This window comes from Aethalodelphis obliquidens, unplaced genomic scaffold, assembly GCF_003676395.1.
Source record: "Aethalodelphis obliquidens isolate GAN/ISIS:26980383/991018 unplaced genomic scaffold, ASM367639v1 scaffold30, whole genome shotgun sequence".
Classification (NCBI taxonomy): Eukaryota; Metazoa; Chordata; class Mammalia; order Artiodactyla; family Delphinidae; genus Aethalodelphis; species Aethalodelphis obliquidens.
This window is the reverse complement of record NW_020837974.1, coordinates 14321895-14347347: the sequence shown is the minus strand read 5'-3', so window position 1 is coordinate 14347347 and position 25453 is coordinate 14321895. Positions and strand designations below refer to the sequence as shown.

At 38.6% G+C, this 25453-nt stretch overlaps 1 protein-coding gene across 8 annotated transcripts in view; it reads left to right on the top strand.

The window, feature by feature from the left end:
* Positions 1–25453, top strand: part of RABGEF1 (RAB guanine nucleotide exchange factor 1) — an 88006-nt gene that overhangs the window by 44891 nt on the left and 17662 nt on the right. For 7 of the 8 annotated variants that reach the window (XM_027126221.1, XM_027126224.1, XM_027126227.1 and 4 more), the window contains 3 exons: positions 7491–7676; positions 9982–10148; positions 23214–23383. In XM_027126221.1, the coding sequence (XP_026982022.1) occupies positions 7491–7676; positions 9982–10148; positions 23214–23383 (523 nt within the window). The remainder of the gene's footprint in view (positions 1–7490; positions 7677–9981; positions 10149–23213; positions 23384–25453) is intronic. The other variant, XM_027126222.1, reaches the window with a different exon arrangement.

Genomic DNA, 25453 nt, shown 5'->3' with positions numbered 1-25453 from the left:
ATTTGTTGAGAAGACTCTTCCATTTGATAGTTGTGACTATAGATATGTGGGTTTATTTCTGGACTCACAGTTCTATTCCATTGCTCCACATGTCTGTCCTTGTTCCAGTTCCACACTGTTTTGATTATCATAGGTTCGTAGTAAGTTTTGAAATTGCTAACTGTAAGTGCTCCTACATTCTTTTTCCAAGATTGTTTTGACTCTTCTGGGCTCCTGTCCTCTTTTGCATTTAGGGTTCATGTGCTTATATTGGCCCCACCTGGAAAATCAGGATAATCTCTCTATTTTAAGGTCAACTGATTAGTAATCTTGTCTGGAAAGTCTTTTTTTGGCCATGTGAGATAACATAATCACAGGTGTAAAACAGAGTGAAGGTCATGGGGGCACAAAGCCTATGACGCTTAGATTTGTGAAAAGGTGGGAGCAGAAGTTGGATAGAAGGGTATGAATGGAAGTTTCAGAAATATTAATTTGTCCAAAGTCACATTTCAGAGCTGGGATTTGAATGCAGATTTGACCGATCTCCATGTTCTCATGTGCACATCAAATTGGTCTTCATAGACACATAGCTATTATTTTTAAGTTTTCATCTTAACCTGTTGAGTTCTTAGTATATGCTAAGTAGTCCTCACAGCAATTCTATTATGTTTTTCTGGCTCTCACATAGTACCTGGGCAAGTCTCTGAGTGCAGGTAATAGGCTCTACTGGAGCTGGCATAAGAAAAAAACAGTCAGGGATCAAGGGGTGTGTTTCAAAATCTGAGGGTAGGCAAGCAGCTAAACCTTAGAAAAGGATTGGAACTGAGAAATGGAAACCCCTCAGGACCTAGAGAGTATTTTTCTTCTGCCACTTTTCTCTGCTTCTTGTTGTATATCTTGTTGTATACCAGTCTGTTGTATCTGCAGACTGGTTACTCAGACCACTTGTTGGAAGGTGGTCATGCCACAACTTCTCCGTCATTCAAGAAAACAGCCCAGACTTAGTCCCATTTCCAAAACTTCATTTTGGGTCAAGTGTCCACCTCTGGATCAATCAGCTGTGGCCCTGCAGTGGTGGGGAAGGGGGAACTGCACCATATACAAACATGGCAGCTGACCTTTGTAGATTTGGGGAACAGTTCCCTGAGGAAAGGGAAGTTGCTGACACATGTGTTAGGTAGACTCCCTAAAATGTGTTCATTTTAGTAACAGACCTGTGCTATAGTCTTTGTAGTATAAAAAATTTTAAACTTACTGAATTGGTATAAGGAAAAAACATATTTCTTTTTGCCTACTCCTCTTGGAATTGAAGAAAGGGACCACAGGATGTTTATGGTGAGATTAGCTCAGACGCTCAAAATAGTTTGATGGCACTCAGGACTTAGTACAAGTGTAGGCTCTTGTGATGTCCCTGCCACTTACTACCTTTTTGATTGAACAAATCATAATTTCTCAGTCTCAGTGTCTTTATCTATATTATAATAGGAGACAGTAGACAGCCTTTAAAGTTTCTTAACTTATCATTTTAGACTCTGGCTATATTTTGTTATTCTTCCTTTCTACCTCAGCCTCATTTACTAAATGATAAGTGCGATAGATCTAAATCCTGTCCTTGGAGGGCTTTAATCTCATAGAGGCAGTGAAGAGTATTTGTAAACGTGCAGGTCTCCCTGCCATGTCTCATTAGTTAACTCTTACAGACCCTACTGCCAGAGTGTGTTGCCATCCCTCCCCTTTCCATTCCCACTGTATTACCTCTATTATTATAACCTCTTACTGTATTTGTCTCTTGATCAATATCCCTGTCTCCTGTTCTGCACTTTTCACCAATCCAAACTAGAAATTGCCTCTCAAATTAAAAAAAAAAAATCATACAGTAAAGTTGAATTTTGGGGGAGTATACAGTTCTGTGAATTTAAAAACATGTATAGATTTCTGTAAACACCTCCATAATCAGAATACAGAACAGTTCTATCACCTCTAAAAAAGTTCCTTGTGCTATTCCTTTATAGACACCCTCCCTCCAACCCTAATTCCTAACAAACCCTGATTATACAGTATGTAAACTTTTTTCAAAAATATTTATTTTATTTACTTTATTTATTTATTTATTTTGGCTGTGCCGGGTCTTATTTGCAGTATGTGGGATTGTCGTTGCAGCGTGCGGGATCTTTAGTTGCGGCACGTGGGCTTCTTAGTTGCAGCATGCATGCGGGATCTAGTTCCCCAACCAGGGATTGAACCCGAGCCCCCTGCATTGGGATTGTGGAGTATTACCCACTGGACCACCAGGGACGTCCCTACAGTATGTAAACTGTTAAAACTGGCTTCATTCACTCATCGTAACGCCTTTGAGATTTCATCCAAGTTGTTGGGTATGTTTTTTTTGTTGTTGTTGTTGTTTTTGCTGAGTAGCATTCCACTGCATGGATGTACCACACAGTTTGTTTATTCATTCATCTATTGAAGGATATTTTGGTTGTTTCCATTTTTTAATGATCATAAATAATGTTACTAGAAACAGTTTTGTATAGATTTTTGAGTGAACATCAGTTTTATTTCTCTGGAGGAAATAACTGGGAATAGGATTGCTGGGTTGTATGGTAAGTGTATTTAACTTTTTATGAAACTACCAAATTGTTTTCCATGGTGGTTGTACTATTTGCATCCCACTAGGAGGGTTCTAGTTGCTCTGCATCCTTGCTACCACTTGGTATTGTTCTTAATTTTAGCCATTCTAATAGGTGTGTAGTGAAATCTCATGGTGGCTTTTTTTTTTTTTTTTTTTGCGGTACGCGGGCCGCTCACTGCTGTGGCCTCTCCCGTTGCGGAGCACAGGCTCCGGACGCGCAGGCTCAGCGGCCATGGCTCACGGGCCCAGCCGCTCTGCGGCATGTGGGATCTTCCCGGACCGGGGCAGGAACCCGTGTCCCCTGCATCGGGAGGCGGACTCTCAACCACTGCACCACCAGGGAAGCCCTCATGGTGGTTTTAATTTACATTTCTCTAACGGATGATGATGTTGAACAACTTTTCATGTGCTTATTTGCCATGTTGTCAAGAACTGTGACTGACATGGGTTTTTACCCTCTTAAACGTAACAAGTTAGCCTGCCAGTTTCATGGATGCTGGCAGAAGTCATGAGACTCTGGAGTCGGAGACAAAGGACTTTATTATTCATAGGACATCAATAAAACAAGCTTCATCTCACATGGGCTACCTTTGCCCCCAAGTCCCATGGGGCTGGTGTCACAACTGAGGAACCTAAGCTTAAGGGACCCAAATCCTTTATAATGGGCAGCTAACAAACCCACCTGACTTTTGACCTGGAGGGAAACATTATATCTATTTTACTTGACAGTAAACAAACTTGCCCTTTCTCTGGAGGGAGACAGTGATCTGTTCCTCCTGAGAATGTTAGATATGCAAATATCCTTGAAGAGATAGTCTGTCACGAAGGCCTCTTGTACAGAAATGTGAGACACCCGTGGAGAATTGTCTCCCAATGTGTATATCTTCTTCGCATAAGTCTGTTCAAGTCTTTTGCCCATTTTTTTAATTGGGTGGTTTTTCTTTCTGTTGAGTTTTGAGAATTCTTTATATATTCTGGATGCAAGTCCTTTGTCAGATATATGATTTGCGAGTATTTTCTCCCAGTCTGTAGTTTGTGTTTTCATTTTCCACGTAGTGTCATTGGAGAAGCAAAAGTTTTTAGTTTTGCTGCCAAGTTTGGGCCGCAGGTTCCAACCCTACTTCTGTGAGCTGTGGTTCCCACATTGGTTCATTTTTCAGAGGCTTCGCAGTGCTATTTTGATCTGTTTCCTGCGTGTGTCAGTCTGAAACCTGTGCAGTGGTCTCTATTAGTGTGAATTTTAGTCTCTGATCCTGAATAGCATCAGACCCATGCACACATTTTCAGCTTGCTTTCTTGAGTTCTCCTCATTGATTCCTCCTGTATTTTTAAAGTTCTCTTGGGGCTCGTCTTCTCTCCTCTGGGTGGAAAGCTGTGGAATTAGTTACCCCACTCTGTCTTGTACTCCCATCGCTGTCTAGGAGACTAGAGAGTGGGAAAAATGGATAGTTCCCCTTCCTCCGAGTTTAGCTCCTGCAGTCTCTCATTCCAGCCGCTTCTGTGAACACCATGTGATTGCTCATGGCTCAAGAGAAGGAGGAAAAAAAAAGACAAGAAAATGGAGGGATTTTCATATTTCCTGTCAGTGTTAGGAGTTCTCTTTCTCATTCTTTGAGCCAGAGCTAGAGGAGCTCTCTCTGTGCCCTGGTGTCCATTTCTGGGTTGGCTTGGTGATACTGGAGGGGAAAAAAGGGTAAACTCACTGAGGATTCAGTGATATTCTGAATTCTGGTCTTCTTCCTTAATTCTTCTCCTCCCTTTTGCCTTTGAAAATCCTCAAAAATAGTGCTTAGCGCATGCCATCTAGGTTTTATAGCTGGACTACACCTGTGAGGTCTCTCTTCCCCACACCCTGTGGCTGCTTATTGTCTGTCCTCATTTTTTTTTCTTATATTTATTTTTATCCTTGATTTCCTTCTCGGGGTCACCCATCTGCCTGCATCCCTTAATGTTTAGCCGAAGATTGTTGTTTGTTCAAAGACTGAATTTGTGCACAAACATCTCTAGCCAGTAAGGCTTCCAATGTCTGGCCAACAGAGACTGTGCATACACACAGGAGATGCGAGAGAGCCAGTTGGTGGCTTGAAGTTTGAATGCATTCCTTGGTTCACACTTTGATCCATCAGCAGAGAGGACGTTTTGTCTATCTTTATAGTTGATTTTGGTGGAGAGGATTTATTGTCCTCCTCACTTCATCATACTGGAAGACAGAACTCCACCTCTCAAGTTTTATGTCTTAAAATAGACACCCCTATCCTGATTTCCCCTTTTCACTGAAACAACAATGCTGTAACCCAGACTCTTGCCTGCAGTTTTAAAAAGGCATTATAATTGAACTTCACACGTAACTGCTTCTGTTTACCTCCTACTTATACCACATCATTCATGTTCTGCATTTGCTGTCCTGTCTCTGAGTGTTTTGCAAAAGATGTTCTTCCTGTCCGGAATGTCTTCCCTCTTTTGTGTCATCGCTCCAAGACCCTCTAAGCCTCAACTCAAGGCTCTTGAAGGTCTACATCCCCCACCCTTCACTCCTTGGCCCAGGTGGTCTCTCCATGCTCCCTAAGTCAGAATGACCTCACCTTCTCCCACCACCTCTCAATTTCATAGCACTTTTCTCTTTTTCTTCATTGTTCATGCTGCCTGTGTTTTTGTTTCTGAATTTTCACATCTAATAAAATGGAGATAATGTCTACCTTGGTTTTTGTGAGAAATAATTATCCTGAGTACCTGTCACAATATTAGGCATGTAGTGAGTGGTGGCAAACAGTAGGGCCTTGAATGCCGTCTCAAGGAGTTTAGATTCTATTCTGATGCTTTAATTACACTTGTTTTCTTGGTGAATGTTAAATTATCTCATTTGGGACAAAGTATTCACTTTTATATCGTTGAAATGAAGTTGTCTTTTTGAGCCAAATGACATAATGTAGTAAGAACACAGAGTATTTCAAGAAGATTGTACTTTGTCCCTCAGGTTTAAAATGGTAGCAAATAAGAAGGATCTATTAGTCCCCCTTTTTTTAATATTAAAATCTTTTTTTATTGTGGTAAAAAACACATAACATACAATTTACCATCTTAACAATTTTTAAAGTGTACAGGGGCTTCCCTGGTGGTGCAGTGGTTGAGAATCTGCCTGCCAATGCAGGGGACTCGGGTTCGAGCCTTGGTCCGGGAAGATCCCACATGACACGGAGCAACTAAGCCCGTGTGCCACAACTACTGAGCCTGCACTCTAGAGCTCACGAGCCACAGCTACTGAGCCCATGTGCCACAACTACTGAAGCCTGTGCGCCCTAGACCCCGTGCTCCACAACAAGAGAAGCCACTGCAGTGAGAAGCCCGCGTACCGCAACGAAGAGTAGCCCCCGCTCGCCACAACTAGAGAAAGCCTGTGTGCAGCAATGAAGACCCAATGCAGCCATAAATAAATAAATAAATAAATAAATAAATAAATAAATAAATTAAAAAATAAAGTGTACAGTAGTGTTAACTATGTGCACCTTGTACAACAGATCTCTAGAACTTTTTTGTCTGGCAAAACTGAAACCCTATACCCATTGAACAGCAACTCCTCTTTGCCTCCCTTCCCCCAGCCCCTGGCAACCATCATTCTACTTTCTGGTTCTGAGAGTGACTAATTTAGATACCTCATGTAGGTGGAATAATGTCTTTGATTTGCCTTTTTGTGATTGGCTACTTGACATAATGTTCTCAAGGTTCATCCATGTTGTTGCATGTGATAGGATTTCCTTCTTTTTAAGGCTATATAATATTCCATTGTATATACCATGTTTTCTTCATCCATTCATCCTGTGTTTATAGATTCATCCTTTGATAGATATTTAGATTGCTTGGCTGTTGTGAATAATGCTGTGAATGTTGTGAATAATGCTTGAATGTTGTGAATAACAACTCTTGGCTGTTGTGAATAATGCTCAGTGAACATGAGTGTGCAGGTATCTCTTCAAGATCCTATTTTCAGTTCTTTTGGGTGTATACCCAGAAGTGAGATTGCTGGATCATATGATAATTCTATTTCTAATTTTTTGAGGAACCATCATACTGTTTTCCCCAGTGGCTGTACCATTTTACATTCCCACCAACTGTACACAAGGGTTCCAATTTCTCCACATCCTTGCCAACACTTGTTATTTTTGTTCTTTTTGATGATAGTCATTCTATCAGGTGTGTGGTGATATCTCCTTGTGGTTTTGATTTGCATTTACCTGATGATTAGTGACATTGAGCATCTTTTCACATGTTGGCTCTTTGTACATCTTCTTTGGAGAATTGTCTGTTCATGGCCTTTGCTAATTTTTAATTGGATTTTTGTTGTTGTTGAGTTTTAGGAGTTCTTTACATATTCTGAATATTAACCTCTTATCAGATATATGGTTTGCAGATATTTTATCCCATTCTATAGGTTGCCTTTTCACTCTGTTGATTCCTTTCCTGTGTAGAAGTTTTTAAGTTTGATGTAGTCCCATTTGTGTATTTTTGCTTTTGATGCTTGTACTTTTGGTGTCCTATCCAAGAAATTGTCTCCAAATCTAACGTTGTGAAGTTTTTCCCCTATGTTTTTTTCTAGGAGTTTTATAGTTTCATGTCTTCTGTTTAGGTCTTTAATCCAGTATTAGTCCTTCTTAAAGTGTTCTTTATATTATTGGGCAGGAATAAGAAGTTTGTTCTTTAGTATGACAGTAATTTGTAATATTTAAACTTTCTTTTTCCCTCCTTTCCTCCCTCTCTCCTTTCTTCCATTATAGCTTGAAGATGATAGACTCATTCATTTTTTTTTCTTAATTGCTTTGCTGTGAGTAGAATGATAGTGAATTCATTTTCAACAAAACTTTCTTGTTTGCTCTTTGATTAACAGGAAGAAGATGAGTCTTAAGTCTGAGCGCCGAGGAATTCATGTGGATCAATCAGAGCTCCTGTGCAAGAAAGGATGTGGTTATTACGGCAACCCTGCTTGGCAGGGTTTCTGCTCCAAGTGCTGGAGGGAGGAGTACCACAAAGCCAGGCAGAAGCAGATTCAGGAGGATTGGGAACTAGCAGAGCGGTAAAAGGACTTAACTAGGGGTGGTTTAACAGTGATATAACTGGATACATAGCTCTGTCATTGTCAGAATACATTTTTTTCTTCTGTTTTGATCTGTCAGCAAGTCAGTTTAATATTAAGAGAAATGAATTTTTTCCCCTCATTCAGCGTTTAATGAGTAGCTTTCAGTGATTTCTTTATTTTGTCTTTGTCTTCACTTTTAATTGTTCTGTGTTTGGGATGCGTTAGTCTTAGTTCTCTAATAAAGACAGTAAGCTCCTTGGAGTGGAAGAATGGAGATAAACATATTTTGTGGTGAAGATTAAATGAGGTTATTGCACATGACTTTCATCAAGCATTATTTTCCTTGTTCTTTTAATATATCCAGCACGGCATCTGGCACAGTGATAAGCACATAATAATAGAAACCTGTTGATTTGTATATATAATCCTTACATTATGGAAATTTAACGTTTCTTTTAAAAAATGGCATTTGTTAGTATTATGCAGAAATATGATTATGATAAAAATTAAAACATAGAATGTCTAGTGAGCATAGGAACTAATAAAATACCATGAATAATGTTAATCCTTTACCAAAGCATCCTAGAAACTGTGAAGCTTCTCAATAAAAGAAAGACTGATCTCTGACAGCTTTTGCTAGTTTTTTTTGTATTTAATCAGGTGTATTCGTTGAGTGATTACTCTGCTACCATCTGTGATGAACTCAATATTATAAAGTACACTTGCTGCTTTCAGTGACTCCATAGTCAGTCAAAGACAGCAAATATAGACATATAACATTAACTCTTTCCTCGGGTTTCCCATTGCATTCCTGATAGTCTCTGTAGTTGATCCTATTTTAGAAAGAAAGTAGAGGCCACTAGGCATGAATTCCCTTAGCTTTCTCCCTTGTTATCAAACTGCGTCTTTATAGTAACTTCTGTTTTGTCTCAGAGAAAGATGTGTCCCTATTCCATTCTCACACCAACACCTCTACCTGTGATTTTGTTGCTGTTTCTTACTGCTTCCAATTGCGACCTTGCTTGAGATTTCCTACAGCACTTTCTGATATTTGAACAGGCATGAGAATCACCTGGAAAGCTTGTAAAAACCGTGGTCACTGAACCTCACCCTCAGAATCTCGGATTCTCGTAGGTTGGGAGTGAGGCCTGAGAGTTTGCATTTTTAACAAGTTCCCAGGTGATGTTGATGCTGCTGTCTGGGGAATCCACTTTGAGAACCATAGTTCTATAGATAGCCTTTGAGATTTACTATAAATACCTCAAATTCAGCTGGTCCAAGGCCAGATTTCTTGCTTTTATTTACTCTAATCCCCACTCCCAGCAGTTCCTCCTAACCCTCCTCCGGTATCAATTAACGACATCACTATTTATTCAGTTGGCTAAAAAACATTAATTTCTCCTTCACCTCCCACACTGTTTACAACTAATTAAGCAAGTTCTGCTTATTCTAGCTAAGAGAAGTGTTTTGAATTTCATCCTTTCCTTTTTTCCAGGTTCTTATTTCTCTCACTTAAATGTTTGTAATATATTCTTAATTATTGTCTCTGTCCCTAGTCTCTCTGCCCCTCAAGTTGTCACACAGCTACCTGCATTACCTTTAAAACACAGATCAGATAATGGTAACTTACTGGATTATAGTCTTTCTTGGTTCCCCACCACATGATGAAATCCAGGATTATAGCAGGCTTGGCAGTCAAGGTTTCATACCACCTGGTGCCCAACTGTACATCCAGCATCATAGTCCATCACACCGTCAGTGATCTGACTACGTTGAATGAGCTTGGTCCACAACAAACGCCACATCCTTCACATGTGTAGTACCTTCTTCCTGGAATGCCCTTTTACTTGGCGGAATCCTCTTGATCCTTCTAAGACTGGCCTAAATGTCACCATTATAAAACCTTCTTGGACTCCTTCAGCAGATTTAGTTTATTTTTTCCTATGTTCTCATAGCACTTGGGTTTTGCTCTCTACTATAGGCACTGTTACATTGTGTGGTAATTATTTACTTGTCTTTTTCTCTCTTCCAACCTTGAGGTTGTCAGGGAAAAGGACTAGACTTTACTTGCTTTATGTAACACTAGTACAATTGCTGAATGAACATGATCCACGGAGAAGTCCCTTTTGAAGTTTGTAGTAGCACATAGGAGAGCTTCCTGTCAGAGACCTCAGACCTATTTGGTGTATTTAGGCTCTAGCTCTACAAATTTTAAATCCCCAATTCATTGAGTTATTACCTTCAGATACAAGGAGAACTTGGAGAATATCAGGGTTAAACTTAACCTCTTCTTGAATTACAGACTACAGCGGGAGGAAGAAGAGGCCTTTGCCAGCAGCCAGAGCAGCCAAGGGGCCCAATCCCTCACATTTTCCAAGTTTGAAGAAAAGAAAACCAATGAGAAGACCCGCAAGGTTACCACAGTGAAGAAATTCTTCAGTGCTTCATCCAGGGTTGGATCAAAGAAGGGTAATTTTCTGATTCTCTTTTTTCTTTTGTGCCCAAAGAGGTATAGAGTAGATCCACAGTGTATGTGGGCTCAGCTTTCTAATTTCTGTAAGCGTTCAGAGAATATCAGCGCAGACTTGAGATGTTGGGTTTGAGGTGCAGATGACGTATGAAATCTCTTTGGTTGGAGGACATTGTGTTTTAGAGAACTTATTTACTCTATAAGAGGAATAAAGTAATTGAAATATGTAGTTTTGGTTATAAAATTCATTCCCATCCCATCTGTTTGGATGTTTTATTTTTTGTGCCTTTAATTTTTGGATATTGGTTTATTCTCCTTTGTTTAATATCCTCACTATCCATACCTTATGTTTGACTGTTTCTAGCCTTAAGTTGTCTAAAAAAGAAATGACTGTTTCTAGCCTTAAAGTTGTCTAAAAAAGAAGTTTTCTGAGAGCTTGTTAGAGAGACAGCCTGTGTGTTGAGGAAATACTATGTAGAGAACATGTAGGAAAAGGCTCACTTTTGTATGTACTTGACCTTATTCATCCTACTTCTTAAAATTCCATATTAAACAAGCAGGAAGATTCTCGCTAGTGAGCAGATAGGCTAGTTGAAGTGGCCTAGTAGGAAGCAAGAAAGAATGTCTGTTGTTAGGGCTTAGTCTCTGAACCTTTATGTTGGTAATCAGAGCTATGCAGTAAATTTGAAATGGTGAGGGATAGTGGGAACCAACACTGATGCTTTTGGTAGAGCTGTTCTCTTAGACACTCCCTTGCACCCCCTCACCCCCTGCCCCCCAACCTGGGGTAATTGTCATGAGATTTTTGGTCTGCTTAAAGGAAGGGGCATAATAATATCACACCTTTTAAAAAAATTAATAATAATAAATATTACACCTTAAGATCTTTTCTGGTCTTTCGGATTTAATGACTATTGGTTTTTGTTTTATTAAAAGGAACAATTGCTTATCTAAAAACACAGCACGTCTCTTTAATAGAGGCAAACCTTTAAATAATCTTTTTGTTCATGTGAGTTGTTCTTGGTTGGCTGTCACTCAGCAGTTTTCTCTACAGTAGTAAGAAGGGAAATAATCAGTACCTGCTAGAGATTAAATGTATTTGATAAGAATGTATTTGGCTCATGATTTATTTATTAGAAGATAATGTAGTAGGGTGATTAAAACTGTAAGCTTTGGAGTCACCCTGGTTTGAGTCTCAGCTTTGCAGTTTGCTAGCTGTGTGACCTTAAGCAAGCTAATCTCTTTAAGCCCTGTCTATTCTGAGGGACAGTAATACCTATCATAGGCCTGTCTTGAGGATTAAATGAGCCGATGTGTGTACAGAGTTCAGCGCAGTACCTGACACACATAGTTAATCTCCAGTAAGTGTTAGCTATTTTAAAATGCCTGTTGTTTTTCTGACAAAATAATCTCTGCTGGTAAGGAGCTCAAAGGTATTGATCAAAGCCATTCATTCCTATTTAGCTTAAATTCTGTTTCCTGCTTTGAGAAAGTCTCATTAACCTTATGAATTTATAGATGTATGGTGAAATGGTATATGACAACAGATGAAATAGTAAAGAAATTGTAAAACCATCAGCTGTAACTGCCACATTTTACAGATGACAATATGAAAGCCCATAAAGGTTAACTAATTTACCCAGGGTCATATAATGAGTTGATGTGTTAGACCTCAGGTCTCCTAACTCCTGGTTAAGCTTTTTTCCATTATATCCCTTGATCTTGAAATATGTGTTTTTATCTATAACTATATCTGTGTCTGTATCTAGATAGATAGATAATGAAGTTTCTATTACTGAAGTGCTTAATAGTCACATACATTCATTGACTATACTTGGCAATTTTAAAAAATCATATCCTAAGACCTTCTGTACAGTATACATTATATTATGGAGAGAAGATTTGTACTTTAAAAGAAAAATTTCAAGTGATTTTTTATCTTAAAAACTCTTATGTGGAATAGTTCTTACCTTTTTTCTTCTTTTTAGAATGATAGATTTTTACTTTATTTTTTTTGATCTTTAGCTGTTTTTTTGTCTATAGAAAGCATATGGTGAGAAAGACCTCAAAGTGTTGAGGAAAAAATTGATGTGTGTACATTAGAAAAGAGGATGCTGTTGGATCTTTGTTTCACAGATTGCTTATGTAACTCTGCCAGGCGAACTTTGCATTTCAGGCTGATTATTTGTTTGGCCTTTGCATGTGGATAAAGTTAGCCTATACTAAATGCAGTTTTAATTTATTGACTGTAGACTACAATAAACCTTTTGTGTTCTGTATTCTTTATTTCACTTTGTTAATCCAAGATGTCCTTGCTCTTAATATTTTACTTGCTTCTATTGGTAGCATGAAAGAAAGCTCTTAAGCCAGGGCAGGTTGGTAGTATATAGAAGACAAATAACCTTCTAAGGGATTTGAAAACTATTTTAACTTCCTGTTAGAATTGGCTGTCCCTCCAGAGGAGGTAAATGGAACAGCTTTACTGTAAAGACTCAGAATTTACTTTTAGTTCTTTACTCTCCAAAGTAAGATTGAGTGAGCTATAGTTTAGAGTAAATCATAGGGGGTCAGCCAAGTCGAAATACTTGCTCATATGTTCCAAAATGCCCTTTTCTTTTGGAGCTCAAGTAGATGTTGTCACCCAGAGTAGACTCTTGTGTACATCTTTTACAAACTAATCTGAAAGCAGTGCTCTAAGGAGGAATATCTTTTCTTTTTTTAGAATTAAAATACCAATCTTTCTACTCAGACCTTAGAGTCTAAATACTGTTCTTCACTGAAGTGAATTAAGGTTCCTTGGAGAAATGACTGATTCTGGAACTTGAGCTGGGAAAGAAGGGCCCCTCAGAAATGTTGGGGACAGGTCAAAGGCCCAGAAGTCAGCTTGAATGGGTTCCCACTGGCCAAAGACAATAAATGGAGTGTAAATGAATAAAACAATAATTCATTAGTCCGTCCAACTAATAAAATAGATAAATAATTAGATAAAGAAGAGGAGAACCTTACCATAGGATCTTGACTAATAAATATAGGAGTGATGGAGATAGAAAATCACCATTTTGTAGTCATCCTAATAAGAATTGATTCAGACAAGTTTCATCAGTGTGGATGCTAAGTCTGGGATGAGAGGAGGGGGTTTCCCGAGGAACAAGTTATGAACATGATCTCAAATTAACTCCCACAACTTATTTATTAATTCCAAGTAGAGAAATGGCAGCTACATAATGATGGGGGGAAAGGGACATCCTGTGCCTCTAGATATGTTACTTTGAGAAGAACACAACATGAATTATGTAATAACTAAGCTGAAAATTTATAACCTGAAATCCAGTCATGAGGAAACAGTAGAGGAACCCAAATTGAAGTGCATTGAATAAAATAAACTGGACTGTATTCTTCAAAATTGTCAGTGTCATAAAAAAACAAAGGAAGTCTGGAGAACGTTTCTAGATGAGAGGAGACTAAGTATACATGACCACTAAATGAATGTGTGACCCTCAAGTTGGTCCTGTGTAAAAACCAAATACTTTTTTTTAATAACTACAGTTAGCAACAGAATATCCTTGTTGCGGAGAAATACTCATACTATAAGGGGTAAAGCGCATGAAACATACAATCTACTCTGAAAAAATTTAGAAAAATAATACACACAGACATGGAACAAAATGTTAAAATTTTGTAAATCTGGATAAAGGGTATAAAGGAATTCTTTGTAACAATCTTGCAGATTTTCTGTAAATTTGAAGTTATTTCAAAATAAGATTTAAAAAACAAAACTATAATCCTCTTACACTCAGTGCTATCCCCAAACCCGAATTTCAGATGTTAATTAAGTTGAAGCATGGTGTTAATTACATCGTTTGAAGAATTACTAATGAATTGCTACTTTAATCATGTGGGCCTCTTTGGTACTTAGATGAAACTGAAGTAACGATTCCCCAGGTTGAATTTGGAACCAGTTTTATAATTGTGCCTGTTTTTACAGTCATTTCTCAGGTACACTCAGCTTGATTGCCTTTTCTTGTCTACTCTAAAAATTTTTTTATCTTGTAAAATCATCTTTTATAATGTTTTGAATATAATGTATTTGGAACATGATCAGTTTCTGACTTTCATTGATAAGGACAATGAGAAATTTTTTCCCTGAACCAAATATGTGGTTTCTTTTATTTTACAATACCAACTGGATATCCAGCAAGTCAGTCCTGTTCTGACCCCAACTACGCAGTCAGCACAGACTCCATAGGTTAAGGGCTGGACCCCACAAGACTGCCCCCACCTCAGATGCCAGCTGCAATCCCCAGGAGTGGGGACACCCGTACTTCTGACCAACCAGGTGTAAATAGGGGGTTCCCACAACCTTCTCCTTAGGTTTGATAATTTGTTAGAACTGTCTCAGGAAGACAGTTTGTTTATGCTTATGGGTTTGTTAAAGAATACAACTCAGGAACAGCCAAATGGAAGAGAGATGCATAGGGCAAGGTAGGGGAGGGGGGCACCAAGCTTCCATGCCATCTGGGCATTTGCTCCCAGCACCTCGATGCATTCATCAATGTGGAAGCTCCCCAAACCTTGTCATATAAGGGTTTTTATGGAGGTTTCATTTTGTAGGCATGGCTGATCAAATCATTGGCCATTGGTGATCAAAAATATCTATCCCTGGGCCCAAAACCAAATATATATATTTTTTATTATACTACAGACTATCTGCCTTTTAGTCCATATTATATATCTATGGTCAAAACAGCTGAAAAAGTCAGAAGAACTATAATATTCTACTGAGTTGTCCTTATTCTATTTGGATAATCTGAGAAACGTGGGATTTTCAGTAAATTTTTTTAACATTGAGATACAAAATATGTTTTTAGTACTAAAATGGTGTTAACCATCTTTACTACATGATCACGCTCTATTTTGATATTGACATTTTTAGGTTGTGTTTACTCTTTCACAGCTATCCTTCAAATAGCCTTTTTGTTGAAGATTTTGCTTTTATAAATTTATTTATTTATTTTTGGCTGCATTGGGTCTTTGTTGCTGCACGCGGGCTTTCTCTAGTTGCGGCGAGAGGGGGCTACTCTTTGCACAACTGCGAGCGGTGCGCGGGCTTCTCATTGCGGTGGCTTCTCTAGGCGCGTGGGCTTCAGTAGTTGTGGCATGCAGACTCAGTAGTTGTGGCTCACGGGCTCTAGAGCACAGACTCAGTAGTTGTGGTGCACGGGCGTAGTTGCTCCGCGGCATGTGGGATCTTCCCGGACCAGGGCTCGAATCCCTGTCCCCCCTGCATTGGCAGGCAGATTCTTAACCACTGCGCCACCAGGGAAGCCCCTTGAAGATTTTGCTTTTATAGGTTTACTTTATTGAAGATTTAATTCGATTTAATATGTCATCTGGCTTGCAGACAGCCTTACGTAGTAGGTGCTCAGTTGATACTCGTTGCTTAATTTAAATAGGAATAAATATGCTGTAATGATAGGAGGGAATTATGGTGTGACTGTGAAGAACTTGGGCTTGGGAGTCAAACAGATCTGGATTTAAATCCCAGATTATCTTCTTTTTCTTTGTTTTTTTTTTGTTTGTTTGTTTTTTTGCGGTAGGCGGGTCTCTCACTGTTGTGGCCCCTCCCGCTGCAGAGCACAGGCTCCGGACGCGCAGGCTCAGCGGCCATGGCTCACGGGCCCAGCCGCTTTGCGGCATGTTGGATCTTCTCAGACCGGGGCACGAACCCGTGTCCCCTGCATCGGCAGGCGGACTCTAAACCACTGCGCCACCAGGGAAGCCCCCAGCTTTTCTTCTTAACCTGTGTAACATGTCTCACGTAAATGACTTAACCTCTAACCTAATTGTATTCATGTGTAAAATGATAATTCCACCTACCTAACAAAAAAATTTTATTGGTGTGTACATTTATTATTTCATATGGTTTCAGGAATATAACAAAATTGTTAAGGGTTGATGAGAATGTGGAGTAAAGCACAGTGTCTGCCATGTAGAAAATTGTCCTTGAATGATAGCTTAAACGTTATACTTCAAGAGCACATTTTGTTCTGCTGCCAAGACTTTTTAAAACTGAGTGTTTGGATTGGGAAATGGAAAGCTTGATAATCATAACAGACTGGCTATACTTGAAATACAAGTTTTGCTTCTGTATTAAAAACACAGGGCTATTTAGACTACTTATATTTAATGAAATTTTTGATAAGATGGAGCTTAAACCTACCATTTTGCTCTGTTTTCTATTTATCCCATCTGGTTATAATGCTTTCTCTCCTCTTTTCTTGCCTTCCTTTTGTGTTTTGTTTTTTTTTAATTATAAATTTATTTATTTATTTTTGGCTGCGTTGGGTCTTCGCTGCTGCGTGCAGACTTTCTGTAGTTGCAGACAGCGGGGGCTACTCTTTGTTGCGGTGCGCGGGCTTCTCATTGCGGTGGCTTCTTTTGTTGTGGAGCACGGGCTCTAGGCGCGCGGGCTCAGTAGTTGTGGCCCACAGGCTCTAGGGCACAGGCTCAGTAGTTGTGGTTCACAGTCTTAGTTGCTCCGCGGCATGTGGAATCTTCCCGGACCAGGGCTTGAACCCGTGTCCCCTGCATTGGCAGGCGGATTCTTAACCACTGAGTCACCAGGGAAGCCCTTAAGTAAATTTTTGAATGAGAAAATGTCTTTTATAGTTGCCCACATATTTGTCATTGCCGATACTCTTTGTTCCTGCCTAGTAGGAAAAATGAATCATTTCCTGTCATGTGTGCTCAGGAGATTGTTCTGCCCACTGCTTTACCCAGTTTTTTCTCACGTGCACGTGCAGTACTCAGTCAGAGACTCAAGGGAACCCCTCTGCAGTTATCTGGAGATTTTTCTTTGCAGCCCATCCTCTATGTGTTTTGCCACGCAAATTCTGGCAACTCTGGCCTTCTTGAGCTCTAAATATGGTTTCCCCAATTCAGCAAGTCTGCTAGGCTCTGTTTGAGTTGCCTCTCCCTGTGCCAAGGCCTAAAAACTCTACCTGCAGTGAGCTGGGGCACTTGTAAGATTTACCATGTTTGTCCCCTTCTCTCAGGGGTTACTCTCCCCACTGTCTGTTGGCCAGTGTTGAAAACCATTTTTTCATGTGTTTTGTCTGATTTTTCTAGTTGTTAAGGCAGTAGGGTAAACCTAATCCCTGGTGTTCCATCACGACTAGGGGTGGAATTTATCAGATTGAGTGAAAGGTTAAATTCCAAGTATTAAAGAATATTTTCTAATTGTACAGGGTATCAAATATAATTTTAGGTTTTCCATATTGGTAAAAAAAAGTTTCAGAAACGATGTGCCAGTTTTTGTTTTGAGTTAAATTAGGCCTTATTTGCTTAAAAAAAAAAGGTAGTACATCCAAATGGCTCAAAAATAAAAGGTATATATGGTCCCTCACCCGTCTAGTTCCCAGTCCTTCCCCCATATTCAGACAACTTTTGTTACTAATTTGTGTATCATTCTTTTGTTTTCATTTATAAACACATTTGTTCTTATCCCAGTCCTCCTATTTTAGATAAAAGCACACTACGCATACCCTGCTTTTTTAGCTTAACAATATATTTAAGAACTCTTTCCTTATCGGTACATAAAAAGGATACTTTTAAAATTTTAAGCTACGTAATATTCCACTTTATGGATTAAGCCAAAGTTTATTTAGTCCCTTAGCAGTGGCCATTTATGCCATCTTCAGACTTCTCCTTTTACAAGTACTAAAATGAGTAGCCTTGTACATATTTCATTTTGTACATGTGCAATTATGTCAGTGGAAAATTTCTCAGAAATGGAATTGTTGGATCATAGGATAAATGTATTTTTAATTTTGATGATTATTGCCAAATTGCATTCCATTGCAGGTGTGTCATTTTACATTCCTATCTCCATAGTATAAGTGCCTTTTCCCCTATATCCTGATCAACATCAAACTTCAGATTTTTGCCGACTTGTTAATTTTTAAAATGACCTCTAATAATAGTTTTTTTTCTTTGTCTTTTTTTTAAATCTTATTGGAGTATAATTACTTTACAATGTTGTGTTAGTTTCTGCTGTACAACAATACTAGTAGGTTTAATTTGCACATTTGTTATCGTGTGTGAGATTGAGTATATTTCCTGTGCTTAAGATCCATCTATGTTTCCCTTCTGTGCAGTGTTAATATTCTTCACACATTTTTCTATTGAACCGTTGGATTTTTCTTCCTCTATATTTATAGGAGTCCTTGTATGTTAGGGAGAACAGCCCTTTGTGATGTAGCTTACAAACATTTTTTCCAGTTGGTTGTCTGACTTTTGACAGTATTTTTAGCCATACATATAGTGTGTTTTTATGTGCCCTTCTTCTCTTCTTTATGTTTTCTTTTAATATGATTGAATTCTTTTAGGGTGTCTACATTTTTTTTCATAACTTAAAAAAATTTTTTTCTTTAATTTAATTAAATTTATTTATTCATTCATTCAGCTGCGCCAGGTCTTAGTTGCAGCACTCGGGATCTTTTAGTTACAGCATGCAGAATCTTCATTTGTGGCATGTGGGCTTTTAGTTGCAGCATGTGGGATCTAGTTCCCTGATCAGGGATCGAACCTGAGCCCCCTGCTTTGGGAGCGTGGAGTTTAAACCACTAGACCACCAGGGAAGTCCCAGGGCTTCTCCATTTTGAATCATAGTTAGGAAGCACCTGATACTTTAGAAGATAGGGAGATACGTGATTTGGAAAGATAACCATAAAGTGCAATTTTGATCTGCTAACTACTTAATATCAACATGCAGTTTAGAGGGGAAAAGGGGGTTTTTTGTTTGTTTATTTTTTCATATTCTTGTCATTACGGTTTATTACAGGATATTGAATTTTGTTCCCTGTGCTATACATTATATCCTTGTTGTTTATTTTTATATGTGGTAGTTTGTATCTGCTAATCCCAAACTCCCACTTCATCCCTCCCTCACCCTCTACCCCCTGTGGTAACCATAAGTTTGTTTTCCATGTCTGTGAGTCTGTTTCTGTTTGGTAAATAAGCTTATTTGTGTCATATTTTAGGTTCCACATATAAGTGATATCATATGGTATTTGTCGTACTCTTTCTGACTTACTTCACTTAGTATAATAATCTCTAGGTCCATACATGTTGCTGCAAATGGCATTCTTTCTTTTTTATGGCTGAATAGTATTCCATTGTGTATATACACCACTTCTTTATCCATTCATCTGTTGACATTTAGGTGCTTCCATGTCTTGGCTATTGTACATAGTGCTCCTGTGAACATTGTGATGCATGTATCTTTTTGAATTACAGTTTTGTCTGGATATATGCCCAGGAGTGGGATTGCTGGATTATATGGCAACTCTATTTTTAGTTTTTTGAGAAACCTCCATACTGTTTTACATAGTGGCTGCACGAATTTACATTTCCACCAACAGTGTAAGAGGGTTCCCTTTTCTCCACACCCTCTCCAGCATTTGTTATTTGTAGACTTTTTAATTGAATTTTTTTTGGCCACACAGTGCTGCATGCAGGATCTTAGTTCCCTGACCAGGGACTGAACCTGTGCCCCCTGCAGTGGAAGCATGGAATCCTAACCACAGGACTGCCAGGGAATTCCTGTGGACTTTTTTTTTTTTTTTTTTTTTGTGGTACGCGGGCCTCTCACCATTGTGGCCTCTCCCGTTGCGGAGCACAGGCTCCAGATGCGCAGGCTCAGCGGCCGTGGCTCACGGGCCCAGCTGTTTTGCGGCATGTGGGATCTTCCCGGACTGGGGCACAAACCCATGTCCCCTGCATCTGCAGGCAGACTCTCAACCACTGCGCCACCAGGGAAGCCCTGTAGACTTTTTAATGATGGCCATTCTGACCGGTGTGAGGTGGTACCTCATTGTAGTTTTGATTTGCATTTCTCTAATAATTAGCAATGGTGAGCATCTTTTCATGTGCCTTTTGGCCATCTGTTTTTCTTCTTTGGAGAAATGTCTGTTTAGGTCTTTTCCCCATTTTTTGACTGGGTTGTTTGTTTTTTTGTTACTGAGTTGTATGAGCTGTTTGTATATTTTGGAAATTAAGCTCTTGTCAGTTGCTTTGTTTGCAAATATTTTCTCCCAGTCTGTAGGTTGTCATTTTGTGCCTTTTGGTTTCCTTTGCTGTGCAAAATATTATGCGTTTGATTAGGTTCCATTTGTTTATTTTTGCTTTTATTTCTATCGTCTTGGGAGACTGACCCAGGAAAACATTGGTGGGATTTATGTCAGAGAATGTTTTCCCTATGTTCTCTTCTAGGAGTTTTATGGTGTCATGTCTTACACTTAAGTCTTAAAGCCATTTTGAGTTTATTTTTGTGTATGGTGTGAGAATGTGTTCTAACTTCGTTGATTTCCGTGTGGCTGTCCAGCTTTCCCAACACCACTTGCTGAAGAGACTATCTTTTCTCCATTGTATATTCTTGCCTCCTTTGTCTTTGTTTTGGGGTGTGTGTGTGTGTGTGTGTGTGTGTGTGTTTTGTTTTGTGGCTGCATTGCTTGGCATATGGGATCTTAGTTCCCTAACCAGGGATTGAACCCATGCCCCTTGCAGTGGAAGCATGAAGTCTTAACCACTGAACCACCAGGGAAGTCCCTCTTGCCTCCTTTGTTGAAGATTAATTGACTGTAGCTGTGTGGGTTTATTTCTGGGCTCTCTGTTCTGTGCCATTGATCCATATGTCTATTTTTGTGCCAGTACCACACTGTTTTGATTACTGTAGCTTTGTAGTATTGTCTGAAGTTTCAAAGGGTTATACCCTCAGCTTTGTTCTTTTTACTTAGTTTTGCTTTGGGAATTCTGGGTCTTTTATGGCTCCATATAAATTTTAGGATTTTTGTTTTAGTTCTGATAGGGATCACATTAACTCTGTAGATTGCTTTGGTTAGTATGGCCATTTTAAGAATATTAATTCTTCCAATCCAAGAGCATGGCATATCTTTCCATTTATTTGAATTATCTTCAGTTTTCTTTATCAGTGTTTTATAGTCCTCAGCATGTAAGTCTTTTACTTCCTTGGTCAGGTTTATGCCTAAGTTTTTTGTGTGTTTTTTATTTGATGTGATTTTAAAGGGTTTTTGTTTGTTTGTTTTTACTTTTCTGATATTTCATTGTTAGTGTAAAGAAATGCAACAGATTCCTTTATGTTAATCCTGTATCCTGCTACCATGCTGAATTTGTTTATCAGTTCTAGTAGTTTTTGTGTGGAGTCTTCAGGGTTTTCTGTGTATAGTATCATGTTGTCTCCATATAATGACAATTTTACCTCTTCCAATTTGGGTACCTTTTATTTCTTTTTTTTGTCTGATTTCTGTGGCTAGGACCTCCAATAGTATGTTGAATAGAAGTGGTAAGAATGAGCATCCTTGTCTTGTTTCAGATTTTAGCAGGAAGGCTTTCAACATTTCACCATTGAGTATTATGTTGGTTGTGGGTTTGTCATAAATAGCTTTATTATGTTGAGATATGTTGCCTCTATAGCCATTTTGGTAAGAGTTTTTATTGTGAATAGATGTTGAATTTTATCAAATGCTTTTTCTGCATCTGTTGAGATGATCATGTGGTTTTGTCTTTTCTTTTGTTGGTGTGGTGTATCACATTGATTTGTGTACGTTGGAAAAGGGTTTTTTTGAAGTGAGAGGTGGAATCTTTAGTTTGACCTATGTAGTTAAGATATATTTTTACATGATCTGTGTGTGTTTGTCTCACTTGAATAAACCAGTCACTCTAATAGGGGTAATGCTTTTATTATCTTAAAACTTTATTGCTGCTACATCATTAAAATGTATTTCAGATACTAAAGCTCAAAAAATAAGGTTGTAAGAAGTTACTCTGAAACAGATTCACAGACATAGAAACAAACTTATGGTTACCAAAGGAGAAAGCGGGTAGGGGAGGAATAAATTAGGAGTTTGGGATTAGCAGATACAAACTGTTGTATATAAAATAAACAACAAGGTCCTACTGTATAGCACAGGGAACTATATTCAATATCCTGTAATAAACCATAATGAAAGAGAATATGAAAAAGAATATATTTATATGTATATATAACTGAATCACTTTGCTGTACACAAGAAACTAACACAGCATTGTAAATCATCTATACTTCAGTTAAAAAAAAAGAAATTGCTCTGAGAAAGCATGTAATAGGTTGATTTTAATACCTACAAAAGGTACTTTTTCTTCCTAATTATCTTTTTTTGTGTGTGTATAGAAAAGGATCATGGGTATATGAGATACTTTAATTCCTTTCAGGTATTGCATTAGAGAGCACAATTCAAAATCAGGAGGCTTAGAAGGTGATCAGAAACCAAGTGATATTTCATGTTTTCTGAGAGCACTTATCCTATTACAACACCCTTATCTCTGTTATGTAAAGGTCTTATTTTCCTTTCAGTGTATTTATTTGAAGAGGGCAAAGAGTTGTGTGGCCAACTGATTGGACAGTGGGTTTTTTTTTGCTTCTCTTGCCTCTGTTCTGTCATGGTCACTGTGCTACTTTGGATGCATACTTTCACTTTGAGCAGTATGACTTGAAGTTTGAATGGTGGGTAAATAATTGTTCATCTCCACATAAAAATTGTTCATCTCTTTGCCTTTTTGGCAAATCAAGTGGATTTGGGAAACTTGTCTAGCATAAGTCATCTATAATTTTTGTGCTTCTACTGATTGTTATTTTACATGTTGACTGGTTTTGTAAATTCATGCAGTCTTTGAGAGAGTTGTTCAAGATAGCAATGCCATTTCAGTGTTAACGATTAAATATATAGATCAGAGCATGATATATTTTGGCTAAGAAGATACTGATAGAGCACCTTTATTTGAATAGGAGTATCTTTTAGATATGTAGTTTTATCTAATTGTACTTCCTACTCATAAAATAGATTTAGCTTACTTTAAGGAAAATCCAGATATTTAAACATAAAATAATTTAAATTCAAGTTTAACTTTGATTTAGCATAATTTAAATAATCTTAAATTAGATACTGAAAGTAACTCCATGCATGGCTCTTCTGTGTAATGAAACTTACTATGTTTAATTTTCCCAGCAGAAATTCAGGAACCAAAAGCTCCCAGTCCTTCTATAAACCGGCAAACCAGCATTGAAACGGATAGAGTGTCTAAAGAGTTCATAGAATTTCTCAAGACCTTCCACAAGACAGGCCAAGAAATCTATAAGCAGACCAAGCTGTTTTTGGAAACAATGCATTACAAAAGGGTAGGTTGGGAACCACTTAGCAACATAGAGTTTTGGTTTTAGGAAAGGTCTTAGAGATAATGTAGTGCAACTTTGTCATTTTACAACTGAGAAAATAAAGACCCAGAAATGTTAAGTGACTTACCTGAGAAATGTCACTGAACCAAGTTAAACACGCCTCCGAGGCTAATACTTTTCCTCTGCAACTCAGTGGTGTTTGGATCATCTTCGCATGGAACGTCTGGCATCAGAGCTACTTATGTTGTGTACTTTAGTAATAAGCCTTCCTAACTTGTCACCTTGTAAATAGTGTAAACTGCCAAGAGAGCCATAGTAGACCTTGAACTCTAAGTAACAGTCATTAGACCAATAGTAATCATTTTAGGTTTATTTAGTTTTGTTTTGTATTCTTTTTTTTTTTTTTTTTTTTGCAATATGCGGGCCTCTCACTGTTGTGGCCTCTCCCGTTGCGGAGCCCAGGCTCCGGATGCGCAGGCTCAGCAGCCATGGCTCACGGGCCCAGCCGCTCCACGGCATGTGGGATCTCCCCGGGCCGGGGCACGAACCCGTGTCCCCTGCATCGGCAGGCAGACTCTCAACCACTGCGCCACCAGGGAAGCCCTGTATTGATTTTTAATTTTCCTCTCCTTTCTCAGGTAGAGAAGGGAAAGCTAAAATTTAAACATTGAAAGGGACCTTAGCAACTATATAGTTACCGTCCCTTTATTTTACAGGTGGGGAAGTTGAGAGCCAGAGAGGATAAGTGACTTGTCCAAGGTCACTTGGATAACACCTTGTGTCTTCCACACATGTGTCTTTGACCTGTACTTTCTAACCCATAATTTCAACAATGAACCACTCTTGCCCACATCTTTTTCCTCTTCATTCCTATTTTCTCCAGTCCTAGTGTATGCCCAGTGGTGAGCAACCTTTTTACCACATATGGGTCAAGTCTAGAAAATTAAGTATTTTCAGAATTGCATTAAATTTTTTTCAGCCATTTTATCTTTATCAGGAAACATTTAATATCTCTACCGAGATTTTTTTTTTTTAATTTCCTCATTCCCAGAAGGTATCTCTTTTGGCTGAAATTTCATTCAGCACCTACATAATCCACACACATTGCAGTATTGCAATGTAACGCTTGACTTTTCAACTAATGTTGTTTGCTGAGACTCTTCAGAAGCTGAAGGGTTTATTTATTTATTTATTTTGTGGTACGCAGGCCTCTCACTGTTGTGGCCTCTCCTGTTGCGGAGCACAGGCTCCGGACGCGCAGGCTCAGCGGCCATGGCTCACGGGCCTAGCCGCTCCGCGGCATGTGGGATTTTCCCGGACCAGGGCACGAACCCGTGTCCCCTGCATCGGCAGGCGGACTCTCAACCATTGCGCCACCAGGGAAGCCCAAGGGTTTATTTTTTTACCCTTTTTTCTTTTTGATTAATCTCATTAGCTGCTTAATAGTCCCTTGTAGTCCCTTTTCACATTCTTTAAGAGATATTTCTATTACACACAAGACAGGCAGTGACATCATTAGCACAGAATTCATTTATGTTGAACATACAGTTGTCATCAGCTACTTTTTTCTTCTTTGAAGTTACCACAGCAAGAATTTAAATTTTATTGAGAAAATGAGAAGGTGGGGGAGGGAGTGGGGTGCTAAGAAGAAGCTAAAGAAGAATTTACAAGGTTTAGTTTTTTAAACTTATTATTGTTACATATTTAGTTTACATAACTAGAATTTAAGAATCTCACTGTGAGAACCAAGCTTCAAATAGGTTTAAGAGTGGCCATGGACTCAGGGATGTATATGGTCACCAGTGAAATGAAGAATGTCTAGATTTCTTTGTCATTTGGACAAAAAACTGTATGTGCCCAGGGTAATTTTAAAACATTATGTAGACCCAGTTAGATGTTCACCTTTCCCATCATAACTTGAAAACCATATTTTCTAACTTAATAAGCTCCCTGACTTGGTAAAAAATTTTTTTCCACAAATTTATTCATATGAAAATATTTTCAAAACACACAGATCACAGTTAAATCAAAGTAAATAAGACTCCTAGAGAAACTCTTTTGCTGCCCAAACTG